Raw genomic sequence first — 15990 nt, 5'->3', positions numbered from 1 at the left:
TCTCATCAATTAGGAATATGGGAATCATGAGGCGGAGATTAATTAAACTAACCATAATATAATATCTATGAAAAGAAAATAACAAGAAAAATAATATTTTTTGCTAAATAAACATAAATTGGCATTCCAGACTTGATAACAACATTTTTTCTAACAAAAAAAAATATATTTCGGACTAACATTTTGAAATTAAATCGACATTCGGATTTCAGACTAAAAAATCGAAGTTCGAAAAAATATATATCCTCTTGAATTTCGAGAGTTAACCTGAAATCTGATGAACATTTTGAAAATTTCAAAAAAAAATTAATTTTTAACTAAAATCTAATAAAAATGTTAACGAACATAATAAATATGATATTGGAGAATAAATTTTATTTGATTGAAAAATTGTGGTATTAAATACTTTGAAATGACATTCGGACATAAATAACGAGATTTATTTGAAGAAAAAAAATCTCCGAAATTTAAATATTAGTTCGGAATGAGATATTCAAAAGAATGTTTTTCTAAAACTAAAAAAATTGATTATTCTCTATATAAATCCCGAATGATTAGTTTAATTAGTTTCAAAAATAAAATAAGTATAGAAAAGAGTCCTTAATTAACCTTGGTTCAATCATTTCTATTAAAGATTTTAAAAAATAAATAAATAGAGGAAAGTATGGAAATGATATTTAAGTCATTTAACATGGTTTTGAACTTTTGATTTCGGACGTGTTTGGCACGGAGCTTTTGGAAATGTTTGGGAGCTTCTAGCTTTTAGCTTTTAACAAAACGCTCTAGTTGAAACAAAAAGCTTCGTTTGGCAGTATGAGCGTTTAACTTTTAGTTTTAACAAAACGCTCCGATTCTAAAAGCTACTTCATGTAGTTTTTAACAGAACGCTCTGAAGCTTTTGAAATCAATTTTCATAATTACCCTTAAAAATATATTTATATATATTTTTTTATTTTTAATCAATTGTCCTTTTATGTAATTTTATATATTTCAAAAGCTTCCAGCTACTTTGTCAAACATTTATATAACAAATAAAAGCTACAGCTTTCCGCTACCAGCTACTAGCTACACGCTACCAGCTAACCGCTACCCGCTTCCAGCTAACAGTTACTTTTGCCAAACACGGCCTTCGATCAAATTACATATTTATAACTCAAGTGGGACACATATTTTAAATAAGCTGATAAATTTTGTTAATTTGAAAAAGGTTAGATTAAATTCATATAGCCTGGTTTTGTTTCGATTTTCATTCTTAAGCAAAATAAAATGACTTTTCTAAGTTTGTTTTTACTTCTCTCTTTGTCCTCGCCGCCATGTCTTGTGTGATGCAATTATTTTAATGAATATTTATCATTTAAATTATAAAGTATTATATTCATGTTAATATATTATTAGATTATTATTAGTTACAAATAATTAAGATTAAAGTAGTTGTTGATTAATAAACATGAATCACTTTTGAAAGAGTGCTAATATTATTATGGTGTAAAAATAAAATAAAACTCTTTTGATACAGATTAAAAACATATAATACATTTGAAAGACCAATGACATTGCATTGTTATGAAAGATTAGGTTAAAAGTGATTATGTTCGAACCAATAACACCCAATACCAGATATTCCCAAAGATCAAAACAAATCACCCAAAACACATTCGATAGGTACCAAAGATCAAAGGAACAAAATTCGATTCTCTAATGTTGTCAAACAATGCATACACTTGAGAATTTGGACCATTAAATTTCGATATAAATTACAAAGTCTTCTTGCCATTTGGCATCACCTAGTTTCCAACATGTGGAGCAGCTTCTATGAGGGTAAAATTGTACATTTACATCTCAAAAAATGATGTTATTCCATGATTCCAAACTGAGATGCTTGGAATAAATTATAACAAAAGTATACAACAATCCACCAATTTAGATTTTGAACCTCAAAAGTTTTTCAAAATCTTCTCATTAGGTACACCATTGTCAACAAGAATAGAAGTAACTTCCTACAAAAAAACATTTACATGAAAAAACATTACTAATTATGAATACTATTCGTTGCAGTTTATAAAAAATAAAAATAATAATAATAAAAAAAAACAAACCTCAGCCATCTGTTTTTGACCACAAAGCACAGCCCCAGTTGACTCGGGTGCATAGAGTTGTTTAGCTCTTGCAAAAGCTGCTTGTACATAGCCGGATTCACCAGCCCAACTATCAGCAGGCTGAGACAACACTGGGATGATTGTAACTCCTGAAGATTCCCAGGCTTTGAATCTATCCTATAATGGTTGAAGAAAATGGAAGATTAGAATCAGTTTGAGGGTAAAAAGGTCTGAGATTTAAGGATTATAGTGAGAACCTGATAAGCCATTCTTTGAAGGTTTCTTGCACCATAGTATAACCTCACATCTGATCTCTTGTCTGCACTAAATCCTGATTCGATTAAAGATCGAATTGGGCTGCATGAATGAGGTATTACAATGGGTATTCAAATTCAGTTCATCATCAGGCAACAATCAACATCAAGAACATCTATTAAACTCATTACACATACTGCAAATTCTTATTAGTTGCTAACTTGCTATACTCCAATATAACACAATGCATCATGGTCATGTATGGAGGATATCATGTAAAGAAATCATCTAATCCTAGAGCTTCACCATGGCAAGCCGAATTAGGTTTTAAACTGAATCAGGACAATCTCATGTCCATAGAGCTTTGAAAAGTTCAGAATTCGCATCTTTCAAATCGGGATCCGATTTTGTTTATAGAAATAATCGAGATGAAATATGAGAGTTTTGTTGATGTTCAATAAATCTATGATTAGATAGTACCATATGAGTATCTGAAGAGCAAAAACACGCAAGTAATCACATAATTATGATATAAATTTGAGATCTAAATTACCTAATTCCGGATCCCGTTGCAAAAATTAGAACAGATTGGTAATCCTCAGGCGGAGATATCTGATCTGTATTGAATCCTTTCCCCATAACAGGGCTCAACTCTACAACATCGCCTTTTCCGAGACCACACAAGAGCTCCGCCGTGGATCCAGCGATACTTTTAACCAAAAACTCAAAAACACCGGTCGTGGAAGCCAGTGACGGAGGCGAAGCAATCGCTAAAAAGGAAGGCTTCTCGACATCAGGGAGGCGGAGCTGTAGGTATTGTCCGGCAAGGGTGTAGGACGAGGCCAGATCCGGGGATTCCGAAACGTCGATGGTTATGTGGAAGAGAGATTCTGCAGCAGGCTTTACGTTGGCTAAAGAGGCGGGGGTCCAGAGAGTGGTGTCTTGTTGTTGACGAACTGCCGCGGCGATAGCGAGGGATCGACGCCGGATAGGGTTTAGATGGCGGCGGATGATGGTGGCCATGGGAAAGGATGAGGTGCGGTGACGTGCATGAGAGCTGAGGTGAGGAAACGCAAGAGGGTTTGGTGGGGAGAGAGTGGTGGTAACCGACATCGTGTGTATATTGTTTTGAGAGCGCCGCCGGGAAAGTTGGACGAGAGGGCGGCAGATGCTAGAGTGCGCATGCCTATATTTAACTTCATACACGTGGCAGGTCTGGGGATATGGCAATGGATAGAAGTCTACTTTGGACGCCCGAAAATGTATTCGACCGGATTTACGCCCGAAAATGTATTCGACCGGATTTTTCAAAGATAGGTAACCATTGAACAAAAATACAAGCACTTACAAAAAAAAATGTTATTATTAGGCTACCAATCCTTCGTTTTGTCACACTCCCTTGCCACACACAAGGAGTGATATATCATGAAAAGAGCAAAGAGAAAGAAGAGAGATAGAGACAGGAGCGCTCATATTTTTGGCCGCACACCTCAAACCGCATAAGGGGTGGTGTTCACTACACCACATAGGCGTCACCTCATTTTTACCGCACTACACTCTCCATTGCCTTAGGCTATATGGTATGGGTATAATAAAGGACATGTTATGCCCACGTGTCACGCAAAAACACTCTCCCTAGTCTGTAATGTTATGCTCTATCACCCGACTAACATTGTTTAATGGGGGATGGAGTCGTGTGGTGGGCTAAAGATTGGTTGGGTGGTATCGCCAGGTCGTGATTCACGACCAGCGAGTCCAGCGGGTTGGAGGAATTTATTCGTTGTCAACAAGTTGGTAAGTTGGTAGACTCGTGAATTTGTGTTCAATGCGTGCACATATGAAGAGAATATGTGCGCTGACCTTTTTTGTTTTCATGCATCTTGTGAGAAGACCAAAGCTAGCTCCTTTTTATTTATTTATTTATTTTATTTTATATAATTTTGTATATATTTATCAACATGTCCCACTTCTCTCAATTCTACATAAACTTCATTTAAAAAAAAAAACTTTCTGGCTTCAGTTACCTTCAATGGATTTCCAAAGAAAAGCTAAACAAACCGATTTTAGCTAAAGACGTAAATTCACGCAAGGTAGTTTAAGTCAAGATATTCTATTTTATTCTCCAAGGTTTCAAAACCCAAACTATAAGCAATACCAAAACTACTAACAAAACCAAAATTATCAATAACATTATTTTTCGGTGCAACAATCTTACAATGCATTTACTCTTTCAAAGAAAAATTCAGGTTATAATCAATTTATACATTTTTTTCAGAGGGTTCCAAAAACTCAATTTCAATCTTCTCATCCTGGGACTTTGTAGGTTCGTGATGCTCAAAACGTAGAATCTGACAGTTTTAGTGACGACCCGAATCCGAAAGAAACGAAGAAGACGAAGAACAAGCCAGTGAGGAGTTGCAACTCGTTGATGAGAAAAAACGCAATTATACAAAGAGCTAGAAGTCAAATAAATGGGTGGAGAATGAAGAGTTGGTTTTGGTTAGGGCATATGTCGATGTTTCTAAAGATAAACAACACGAAAATCAACAAAGGTCGAATGCATTTTGGGAGTAGATGCTAGAGAATTTTGATTTTTCAGCTGGGAGGTTTAGATCAGTCACGACACCAAGTAAACTCAAAATGGAAAACTTCAAAAAGAAATGTAACGATTTCCACTACATCTACAACTTTAGGATGAACAATTTGGATAGCAGGAGATCTAAGGTTGATGTTTTAAAAATATACAAAAAGCAAGTATCGGAGGAATAGTAATAAAAAAAAAATCCCTCATTAAAAGCTTATGATTGGTTGAAAGACCGTGCGAAATGGACGATAGTTAAAAAAGTTGGTGAAGACTCCCGCCTCCTTCAAAACGAACAAAAACATCTTCATCCAACGCCTACACAACATCTTCTGATGCATAGTATCCTCCCGGATTCCCCCAACAACAACATACGTTTAATGTTGAACACTCACTGCCTTAGATAAAAAAAAAAAAAAAAAAGGAAAGAAAGTGGCATCGGTATCATCAACACATAATGAAATATTTGACCTCATCGACAAAATTATCGACATCAACATTACAACCAAAAGAGATGTGGGACAGAGACAACAGTACCGAGAAGAAAAAATACACATTTTCCAAGATAATGAAGAATGGAAAGCTCAATTATTGGAGCGGGAGATATAGAACCAAAATATGCAGTATTTTTTGGATTAGTGTCTAAGTCCATAACTATAATTGGTATGTACTTGACCCGACTTGGCATGGTCCATTTGGGTTGCATGGCATCGGAACATTTGGATAGACCGTTTGTGAGAAGAGGACATTTGTGACCTATTAATATATTATAAGTCTTAATATATTAATATGAAATCATGTTATTTAATTAGTATTGATCAATAATTAATTTGGAATTAATTTAGTGATCAAAAGAGACTAATTAAATATATAGGGATTGATTTTGTAAATCATTCATTCTTATATATGTGGGCTTATGATCCATGATTCCTTATGTTGGGTTTAACCCATGTGGTGACCCATGGATACTCCATGGAGGTTAAAACACATGGAGCATAAGGAATGGGTAGAGTCATGGGTTACATGGTGTAACCCTAATGTGCACACTATACAAGGACCCCTTTGGCTTAAGAAATTGGCACTGTTGATACATATATGAGGGCTAGCCGATTTGAGCATGAAGTGTCTTCTTCTCATGGTTATTCCATGTGTTGATGATGTTGTGTGAACCATTTGAGGTGTCACACTTGGGGCACTAGGCTCTCGAGCATCATGGAGTCAAGCTACATCAAGAGGTATGTATTCTAACTTTTTATATTACCCAAGTATCAAAAGAGTGTATGCTAGTTAGGGTAATACCCTGGAATATTCATAGTTGCATGTATAATATATAAAACATAGATCCAAGGTATTTAGGGTTGCATGTACACTTAGGAGTGTTAGAATGCTCAAAACCCAACAGTGGTATCAGAGTCATGGGTTGTTTTCCGTTATATTGATGCAAATGTTTTATTTTCAAAGATGAAAAAAAGAAACATGACGTTTGTCAAATTTTAAGATAATTACTTGTTTTTGTGAAAAATAATTATTTGTAAAATTTGAATCATTTGCTATATGAGTTGAATTAGGTCAAATTTAGTAAAAGATAAAATGATATAATTATTTTATTAGTTTTAAAAGTTTGATCTAAAGAGATCTTTTTTTGAAACCTCCATAAGTTATGAATATGAAAAAGGTTTTTAAAAAATTGATTCAAAGTTTTTATTAAGTTACAAAATTTGGTGTTAATGTTTTAAAGAATTTCAGAACTTATTTTTAAGTTGTGGAACATGAAAAGTTTCATCATAAAACAAGCATTTAACTCTATAAGTTATGGATTACCAAAAGTTTTATGTTTCCTTAATTTATGAGTTAGTTTAGATTAATGGGAAAAAAAATTTGTGTTTTAGTTGTTTTCAATCCTAATTAATCTAGAGGTAGTTCATAAAATGTGTTTTTGTAACTTGTCCTCAAGTTAACATAAAAGGTCACGTTTATGAATCTTCAAACTCATAAAAGTGCCATAGGTTACATAAAAAACGAGAGTCTTCGTTTTAATTAACCATTAAACTCATAAGTTATGAAATGAAAAGTTTTGAATAGTTTCAAAAACTTACCCTCAAGTTTTGGAATTTGTAAATTTTTCCCATGAATACTTTAATTCCAAGTTAACCCCTTATAATTTTAAAAGTTAAAACTTAACCCTTATACTTTATAATATTATAAGTTAATAATATATATATATATATATATATGTGTGTGTGTGTGTGTGTGTGTATAAGAGCAAGTCGTCTTATCATTAGTAGGCCTCATTCACGAAGTCGGTATATAAGGGAGTATAAGGTTATTGCCTATAAAATGGTTGTTTAATGGGTGTCCACTCTCACCCACCGCTTCTTTGACTGGTGGAGGGTCGTTAGACAAACAGGTACGACAAGGACTATAACTCTCCCTTCATTAAAAATATTAATGATAAATATAAAGTAACTAAAATGTTTTTATGTATCGAGTATGGGTCCTCTGGTTTCAGTAGTACGGGCCCATACTACCTGCCATATCTACCCATACTTTCCACATAAATCATTCCAGATCTCCTAAGTAGCTGCTCAACATCCTCACTTACAATTTCCACCCTGCTGGTCGCTCTTCCTGCGAATACTCTCCATTATCCACCTACTCATCTAACAAAGATCACTTCCCAGGCTCTTCCTAGGTTCCCACACCTTCCTGCCATCAGCTGCTGAAGAACTCCTAGTGATGTCAGCCGTCTACCTCCTGAATATCGTCACATTCACTTAGTAGCCGACTCCCATCACCGAGAATTCCACTAAGCACAAAGCAAGTAGCATTCGAGCATCAAGTAGTCCCTTATCAACATGTATCACCACTCTAGGTTACAACTCCGCTTGCTACACTCGTAATCAAAGACGTCACCGAGCTCAAGCAACTCCACCCATCGCGGGTATCCGACTACCTTCTCAGAAGGCTCCTAAAATGCTTATCTAGGTATCTCTCCTAGATTACTCCTCTGCTCAAATCCTTCTCTAAATAGGATTCCTGCTGCATACCCATAATCCGCACATACACAAAAGCAATTTACAAATAACAGTAACTCATAGGCTAAGGCATCACAAATCAGGCCCCTCTAGCGCTAAAATATGAAATACCTAGCCTACTCTCTAGCATATATAACATTTCACATATTACTCGTAACACACAATGTAAGGGTATTTTTGGGAAATCACCGTTCGGGCGCTAGCTGATTGTACACACTGCCCGTTGTCTCTTTCTCTTATAAATTCTCTTACCCATTTTTCGAAAACCCATTTCTTTTGAAAACCTTTTTCTCAATCTTCATTTTGAGTCCGAACATACCCGAAAGTGTACCCGAATCCCTCAAATCTGGCTCTGATACCAACTTGTAACATCGAAAAATTTTAAATTTATTTTATTCATTTTTATTTCATAAAAATGCACGTTATTCCATATAAACACTTTTTTTATTCAAAAATCATCAACAAGGTTTTCAGAACATTATGAAATTCCAGGATCTGTATTCATCACTCTTTTCTCTTGTGTGTGTACAATCGAGCCGCCGCCTTCCCGCAAATCTGAAGAACCTGAAACACATAACACATAACACATAACACGGTAAGCACGAAGCTTAGTGAGTTCTCCACAATACCACATTCAACACATACGCCACTCAAGGCTACAATATGACCCTCCGGTCGGTGTGTCTCAGCGGAACCCTCCGGTTCCGTATCGTTGGACCCTCCGGTCCGGTCTGTATCATTGGACCCTCCGGTCTGGTTTGCATTGTTGGACCCTACGGTTCGGTCTATAAACTCCGCATAACATAAATCACAAAGACATGATGCATAGCATATCACATATAACATAATACTCAATGTAAGCACATAAGACCTTCCGGTCACACATAACTACCACTCAAGGTAACGTATAGTGAGGAGACTCACCTGCTACTGCCGACTAAAGAACAAGATCACGCTGCTCCGACCATCGTCACGAACCCCACCACTAAATCACCGAAACCAATAAATACCAATAACATGTTGGATTAGGTGTCTAATCCCATAACTATAATTGGTATGTACTTGAATTGATAGCAGCATAGTCCTTTTGGGTTGCCCTCAAACCTAGCAACCGGACAAGGAAATTATGAAAGGAGAGATATTAATTTATTATAAGATTAATAAATTAATATAAATGAATTTATTAATATGTTAAAAGATTAATATATTAATAAGAAATCATTTTGTTTAATTAATTGTTAGCCAAAAATTAATTAGAATTAATTTTGGGGTTAAAAGAATCAATTATAAAGTGCAGGGACTGGTTTGCAATTATCTAATAGTTGAGTGGAAGGCTCTAGAACCCCCTTGGATAAGGGTGGACGAAATCTTTAGGGGAAACCATAATAATTTCGTCCATAGGGGCTTGGATAAGGCCCTTGGGTTTACTTAGGCCCTAAGCAAATGATAACTAGGGTTTCCCCTAAACCCTAGATCCCTCAGCTATATAAGGAGCCTCCTGGTTCATGTTTTGGACACTCTTTCTTTGGAAGAAACCCTTAGGGCCGAAAATTGCATACTCCCTCTCTCTCTCCTTCTACTTTCCTTCTTGCTAGTTTGGGTGTGATTCCATTAGAGGCATTACACTTGTGGTGCTAAGCTTCCAAGAAGATCAAGATCAAGATCAAGGGAATTATCAATTGCTTACTATAACAATTGAAAGGTATGTAATTACTAAACCCTAGTTTGTTAATTTTGATATTAGCCTCTCTCCTCTAGGGTTCTTGTTTTGCAATTCAAAGTTGTATGTTCAATAGATAAAACATAGATCCAAAGTAGGTTGCATGTGAACTTAGGAATTGTTTTTCTAGTTTATTTGTTTTACCGAAAACCCATCAGTGGTATCAGAGCCATTGTTGTTTTAAATTGAATTGCTATAATAGTTGAATTGCAAATTAGGGTTTATAGCCATTAAACCCTAAAGGCCAAAATTTTCGATTTTAGGGTTTTGGTGCAAAGGGCTTTCGAAAACCCTAGCCTCCATGAACCCTAGTCGAAATTAGGGTTAGGGTTTCCAAAACCCTAGCCTCCTCCCCTCGTAATTTCGAAATATGTTCTTCTTTTTTTAAGGTTTCTTTGTTTTGGATAATAGTTGCCTTATTGGATAATTGAGATAAATAAGGAAATTATCCTATCCCCATATTTTCGAAATCTAGAAGGGATATGGATTAGGATTAAATTAAGTGTTTGATTTAATTAGATAATCCTTACTAGATTTAATTAATTAATTAAAAGTTAATTAATAGACAAATATTAAATCTAGTTATTTGGTTGAGAAAATTAAGGAAATTATCCTAACCCCATATTTTTGAAATCTAGAAGGGATATGGATTAGGATTAAGTTAATTGTTTAATTTAATTAGATAATCCTTGAAATATTTAATAAATTAATTAAAAGTTAATTAATAGATAAATATTAAATCTAATTAATTGGTTTACTTAAATTTAAAATTTCGAAAAATTTATATAAACCCTTGGAGTTTTAAAATGTTTTAAAACACACCTTATATGTATATTATAATTAAAAGTTAAATATTAATATATGTATAAGAATATGGTCAGTCAAATCGCTAGTATGCCTCATTCACGAAGCTAATCTATAAGGGGGGTATAAGGAAACTACCTATAAAATGTTAGTTGAATGGGTGTCCACTCTCACCCACCGCTTCCTTGATTAGTGGAGGGTCGTTAGCAGAACGGATTTGATAGGACAACTACATCTCATTAAAAGTATAATGTTATTAAAGAAAGTACTAGAACATTATTTTACAAAATCCCAACTCTAGTTACTTTAGGAAAAATGTGAAAAGTATGCTAATCCATGAAATTGCACATAATGCTTTATTGGTCGTTAGTGGAGCGTGTGTGGTCAACCGGCACACTAAAAGGCACTAATAAAGAGTAGTAATGGGTATCTCATAATTGTCATTTTGATGGAGCGTGTGTGGTTTACCGGCACATCAATAGTTAATGATAAAGACAATGAGGTTACCAAGCACATTTGCATGGTCATTCACATCTTGTTTGTGATCCTCGGCATCCCAGTCAAAAATAGAAGAGCATAATCCGAGATTAAAACATGCCATTGAATTGTTTCAATGTATCTCAAAGAATCTAGGAGTTTCCAATACATTTAAAACTTAACCTTATTTTTCGTTTTTTCATGGTGGAAATTAGTAAATCGTCATTTACCTACCTTCAAATATTCTGCAAATTGGATTACGGCATCCCTCTTCCAATTTGTGGAATGTTGTGTTGGATCCTAGCCTTGATGTTTCTTTTGGGTGTTACATCAAGGATTCTTATTAACTAACTTGAATTTTCTCCCGTTTTTGTAGATGTCTGAATCTAACCATGGTCTTCCCGAATCTAAAGGAAAAAGTATTCCTGCTCAAAGTCTGTTCCATTATGAAGGTGAAAGATCAATCCCTACCATGTGGACTAACTTGATTCCACTTCCTCCACCTCCTCCCGTTGTTCTCCCAAACCTACAAGTTCGAAGGCTTGAAAAGTTCAAGCTCACTCAAGCCCTTTTGGCAAGTAAACACGAAGATGGGAAACCTGTGTGTGCACACGTCTTAGAGATGAAGTCACACACTGATAGGTTAAGCATGTTTGGTGTCGAGATTTCAAGTGAGTTGGCTGTTGAATGGGTTCTTCAGTCACTTCCTGAATCATATAGTGAGTTCGTTAGAGAGTACTATATGATGGATCACGACGTGACCCTCATTGATCTCACCTATTTGCTTATAGCTGTTGAATCAGCAATGATTTGGCGTGCTTGTCTGGTGAATCAAACTCCCAAACTTCAAGGAACATTGAAAATGATGACAGTGGAGATCCAGAAAAGGAAAACTCTAAGATTGTTCCTTGTGTCATTCCAAAAGAGTCCATTTGCTTTTATTGCCAAGAGAAGGGGCATTGGAGACGAAGCTGCCCTATCTACCTGAGAGATCTAAGAGATGGGAGAGTCTAGTGTTATGACTCCTCCTTGGGTATAAAATCCACTATCTAACTCCATCAAGTTCCTATTCATTGATTCTTAATACATAATGTGATAAGATTACATTTGAATGTTTGCAGGATCAGAGAAAAGAGAGGAAGCTTGATGGAAAAGCAAGATGAGTCTGATCACGAAGAAATGGATCACCGTTGCATGGATTCAAAGATCAGATTTTGAGCTTAGAAAGTTATGATAGATTTGTTAGGAATAAATACATAGTTTTTTAGTTGATTTTGCATTGTAAGGACAATTTTTCCGCTGCTTTTATGAATAAAATAAAATTTTTGGTTTGAATAATTTTATATATCCTTGCAATGAAGTCGTTATGAAAAATTGATGTATTGTTATCAATAATGGATTTGATTCTTAATTATGTCATTTGTGGAAATGTCGAGAATTTGCCAAATGAGGAAAGATTCTCATCGCCCAAGTTTCAATTGGACAGAAACTTGGAGTCATGCAACTTGATTGCGTGATGAATGAGAAACTTCATATTTGGAAATTAGACTAATTCTTTGACAAAGTGTCAAGAGAAGGACTAGGAGATCAAGTACACTAGGTTGTACATTGATCAAGTCCACCACGAGAGTGATAAAGATATTCGTCATGATTTACTAAAGTTTAGTGAATATGGTTATGCTTATAAGATTAAATATAATTCTGAGTTGATTGAAAGACTTTCAATCAATGGCAGAACGAATAAGAAGAATCAAGTAGGTAGAAAGATAAAAGTTTCTCTATTCTAAGAAGAAGGGAGAGTAACTTTTATTGTGTTTTATGATAAGTCTTAATGATTAGGAACCATATCTCAATTGATCCTCTAAGTAAGTCTTAGTACATTTGCATGTCTAAGAAGAGGAATCGAGAATTGTGGAAATGGTTAAAATCAAGAAGTCAATCATACTTCGTTCCAACATCAAGTCTTAGAGTTATACTCCAAGATTGTGAATTGAGTGACAAGTCTCAAGAAGGTTTATAACACTCATCAAATGTGGAATTTGGAAAAGTTTTCTTATTCTTGCACATTTAAAATTTGTAAGTTGTGATGTCTTGGATAAGACAAAGACTAACTAGGACAAATTTTGTGAAGTGTTTTGTCTTGATAAGAACCACACTAACTCTTGAATATTTGTTTTGTCGAGGAAAGTTTCCTGACAAGAGAATCGTATATGTCAAGAGGTCAGTGGGAGTTTTAATGATCTTGAAAAGGTTTCAAGAATAAATCAAGAATAAACCTTATCGATCATCACTAGCACACGACTTGAGGTTTATAGCCTATCGTGGATGACATACTCCTTTTCTATGCCATTCCAATTGAATTAATTATGCAAGTGAGTTCTATGAGTTCTCATGTGAATGCATAAAGACATAGCACCTTGATCAATGGAAAGTACATTGATAAGTAAGGATGAGTTGATAAACCACTTGGAAGACATGGTGGGCGCTCGTGTTACCATGAGGCAAGAAATCGAGATTGAGAAAGTTCAGTCCATATGAGTTTGGATTTGTCACAAACTTTGGTTTTGACAAATTCACATGGATAGGAACTTATACACCACAAAATCTAAGTGTCATAAGATTACCTCCTTCATGAAAATGATTGTGAGGAAATGCTTTCACTAAGAGAGATTTTAAGAAGATAGCGATTGTGGAAATTGTATTCTCAAATTCGATTATGGTTACGACATCCCTCTCCATAGATCGAATTATGAGATTTGACAATTGGTCTGAACATTTGGGACTTAGTGACATAAGTTCTGAATTTGTCTAGACACACATATGAGCTTTCTAAGGCAAAGGTGTATGATTTTAAGAAGCTTTGATAAAGGCTTATCAAAGCGTTAGGTATTAGAAATATGAACTTAAGGAATTCAATAAGCATTGTTCTCTGGAAGTTTAATTGTTTTCTGAATACATGTCAAAGCTAGTGGGAGCATAAGTGTTATGCTAGTAAGAAAATAATCATCATGTTAGTGGGAGCATGATTATTATGGTAAAATATTGCGAGTTAGCAATATTAATTATAGAAAACAAAGATTCACTTTGCAAAGTTGTAATGTTTGAAAAGTTGTTTTGCTATAATTAAGGGAGAGAATATTATACTTCGTTTCAAAATTCTAAAGCTTAGATCGAGAAACATTAATAAATTTAGTCAAGGATATATAGTGCATTCTCAAATTCGATTATGATCACGACATCCCTCTTCATAGATCGAATTGTGGGAACAGGACACATAATATATTATGGCAGAAGGATGATAAAGTATCACGTCTTTATGTGAGACATTATGCAATACGCTTCGGGTATAGGATTGATTGCATATGCTGTAATATTTGACCATTCTAAAATTTTCCAAATGCCTAGGGTATTAAGAGGGAAAAAGGATCTAGAATCGGTTCTGACTAAAATAATTAAACAACTATCAAAGGAAAATCAGAGGTTCACTCAGGATTTGTCGCTTGTGAGTAGTTGGAAGTATAGTAATGAATGGGCCATGTCGACATTATTATGAATAGATAAGATTCTATTAAGAATAAGTCGTCATATGGAAAATATGGAAATGTCTCCATATTAGGAGTTGGATGTTGAGAGTCTGTGTCTAGATTAGAAACTTTTATGCAAGAAGGATGTTCAAAGGAATGTACTTTGAATGTGAGACTTCACGTCTATGGAATTATCTTGTAACAATTTCCGATAGAGTACTTTGTAATTTCATTTGCCAAATCTTTGTGACTTTTGTGCTGTGACTTTGCGAAAGGATCGTTGCATAAAATGTTAGAATCTAGCATATTCTACTAGTTGCAAGAACCTTGTGTTCTAACACTAATAATAGGGATTGGGAATTGTGAAATGAGCATCATTGGAAAGGTCTTTCAATTGATTTATTTCACAAAGTATGGACCATAGGAAACCAAAGTGTGCATGCTTGGAGCATGGGACAATTGTGGTTATAATTCAAGTAATAAGTTGATTTTCTGAAACTATAAGCAATGAATAATGAGTAATCAATATGGTGTTTAAATAAAAGTGTTTTTATTTACGCTCAAAAGCTTTGGGGCCATATAGGATTAATATTATTATTGCGTTTCACTTTGCATGTTTTGACTTCCCGAATAATAAGATTATTCAAACTCCACAGTCGCTCGTACTTTTGGAAGTAAGTAGTGAATCAAGACTGTCATGAACTGGATTGTAGATTGTCTAAGGATAGACATGGCAATAGATTTGCTGCAACGTTCATGAGTACTCAGAAATTGAGATTTGAGTATTGGATAAACCCACGCTCAGAGTATTACTTCATGGAATTCATCACGAGTAATACTGAGACGATAATATCTATGATCTTGAAATAGAGATATATGAGTTGTAATTTGCAAGTCGGCTATACATTGGTGATATGAAAACGCATCAGTAACTTGATGTTATAAAACATATTGTCATGTATGGTTTGATGAGTAAAAGATACAAGCATATGAGTCAATGTTTATTCGTTCCTTTTTCCCTAACGGGAAAATCGATATCTGTGGGCCCCTCGATGATTTGGTGTTGACTTATGCGCTGGGCCCAGCCAGGACTGAATTGATGTGTTCGATTAGAAGTCCTATATCATCACAAATCAGAAATCGGGAAACATAGATTATGGACAAAGAGATTGATTGTATTCCATGTCTTATGTCTGGGGATATCTTGCAGAACGAAGGATTATATGATCACTTATCTTAGGACTCGTAACTAACTGGGTCAGAGTTCGGCAGCAACTTTTTGGAAGCTACAATTTGCTGGTCAAATTTAGAAGGCATACTAGCAATTATAGTTATAGACTTATCCAAGTGGGAGACTGTTGGATTAGGTGTCTAAGCCCATAACTATAATTGGTATGTACTTGAATTGATAGCAGCATAGTCCTTTTGGGTTGCCCTCAAACCTAGCAACCGGACAGGGAAATTATGAAAGGAGAGATATTAATTTATTATAAGATTA

The 15990-nt window shown here is 34.9% G+C and overlaps 1 protein-coding gene across 1 annotated transcript; it reads right to left on the bottom strand.

The window, feature by feature from the left end:
• Positions 1-1721: 1721 nt before the first annotated feature.
• Positions 1722-3554, bottom strand: LOC145068526 (FAD/NAD(P)-binding oxidoreductase). Its single transcript, XM_079015505.1, has 4 exons — positions 2905-3554; positions 2354-2453; positions 2097-2273; positions 1722-1997 (listed from the first exon to the last, which is right to left on the bottom strand). Exons 1-4 carry the CDS (start codon positions 3462-3464, stop codon positions 1935-1937), a joined length of 900 nt encoding a protein of 299 aa, XP_078871631.1. The 5' UTR covers positions 3465-3554; the 3' UTR covers positions 1722-1934.
• Positions 3555-15990: the final 12436 nt, after the last annotated feature.

Source organism: Lactuca serriola, chromosome 8 (genome assembly GCF_051521515.1).
Source record: "Lactuca serriola cultivar US96UC23 chromosome 8, Lser_US96UC23_V15, whole genome shotgun sequence".
NCBI lineage: Eukaryota > Viridiplantae > Streptophyta > Magnoliopsida > Asterales > Asteraceae > Lactuca > Lactuca serriola.
Note: the sequence above shows the minus strand (reverse complement) of the source record. Positions and strands in the feature narration are given on the sequence as shown.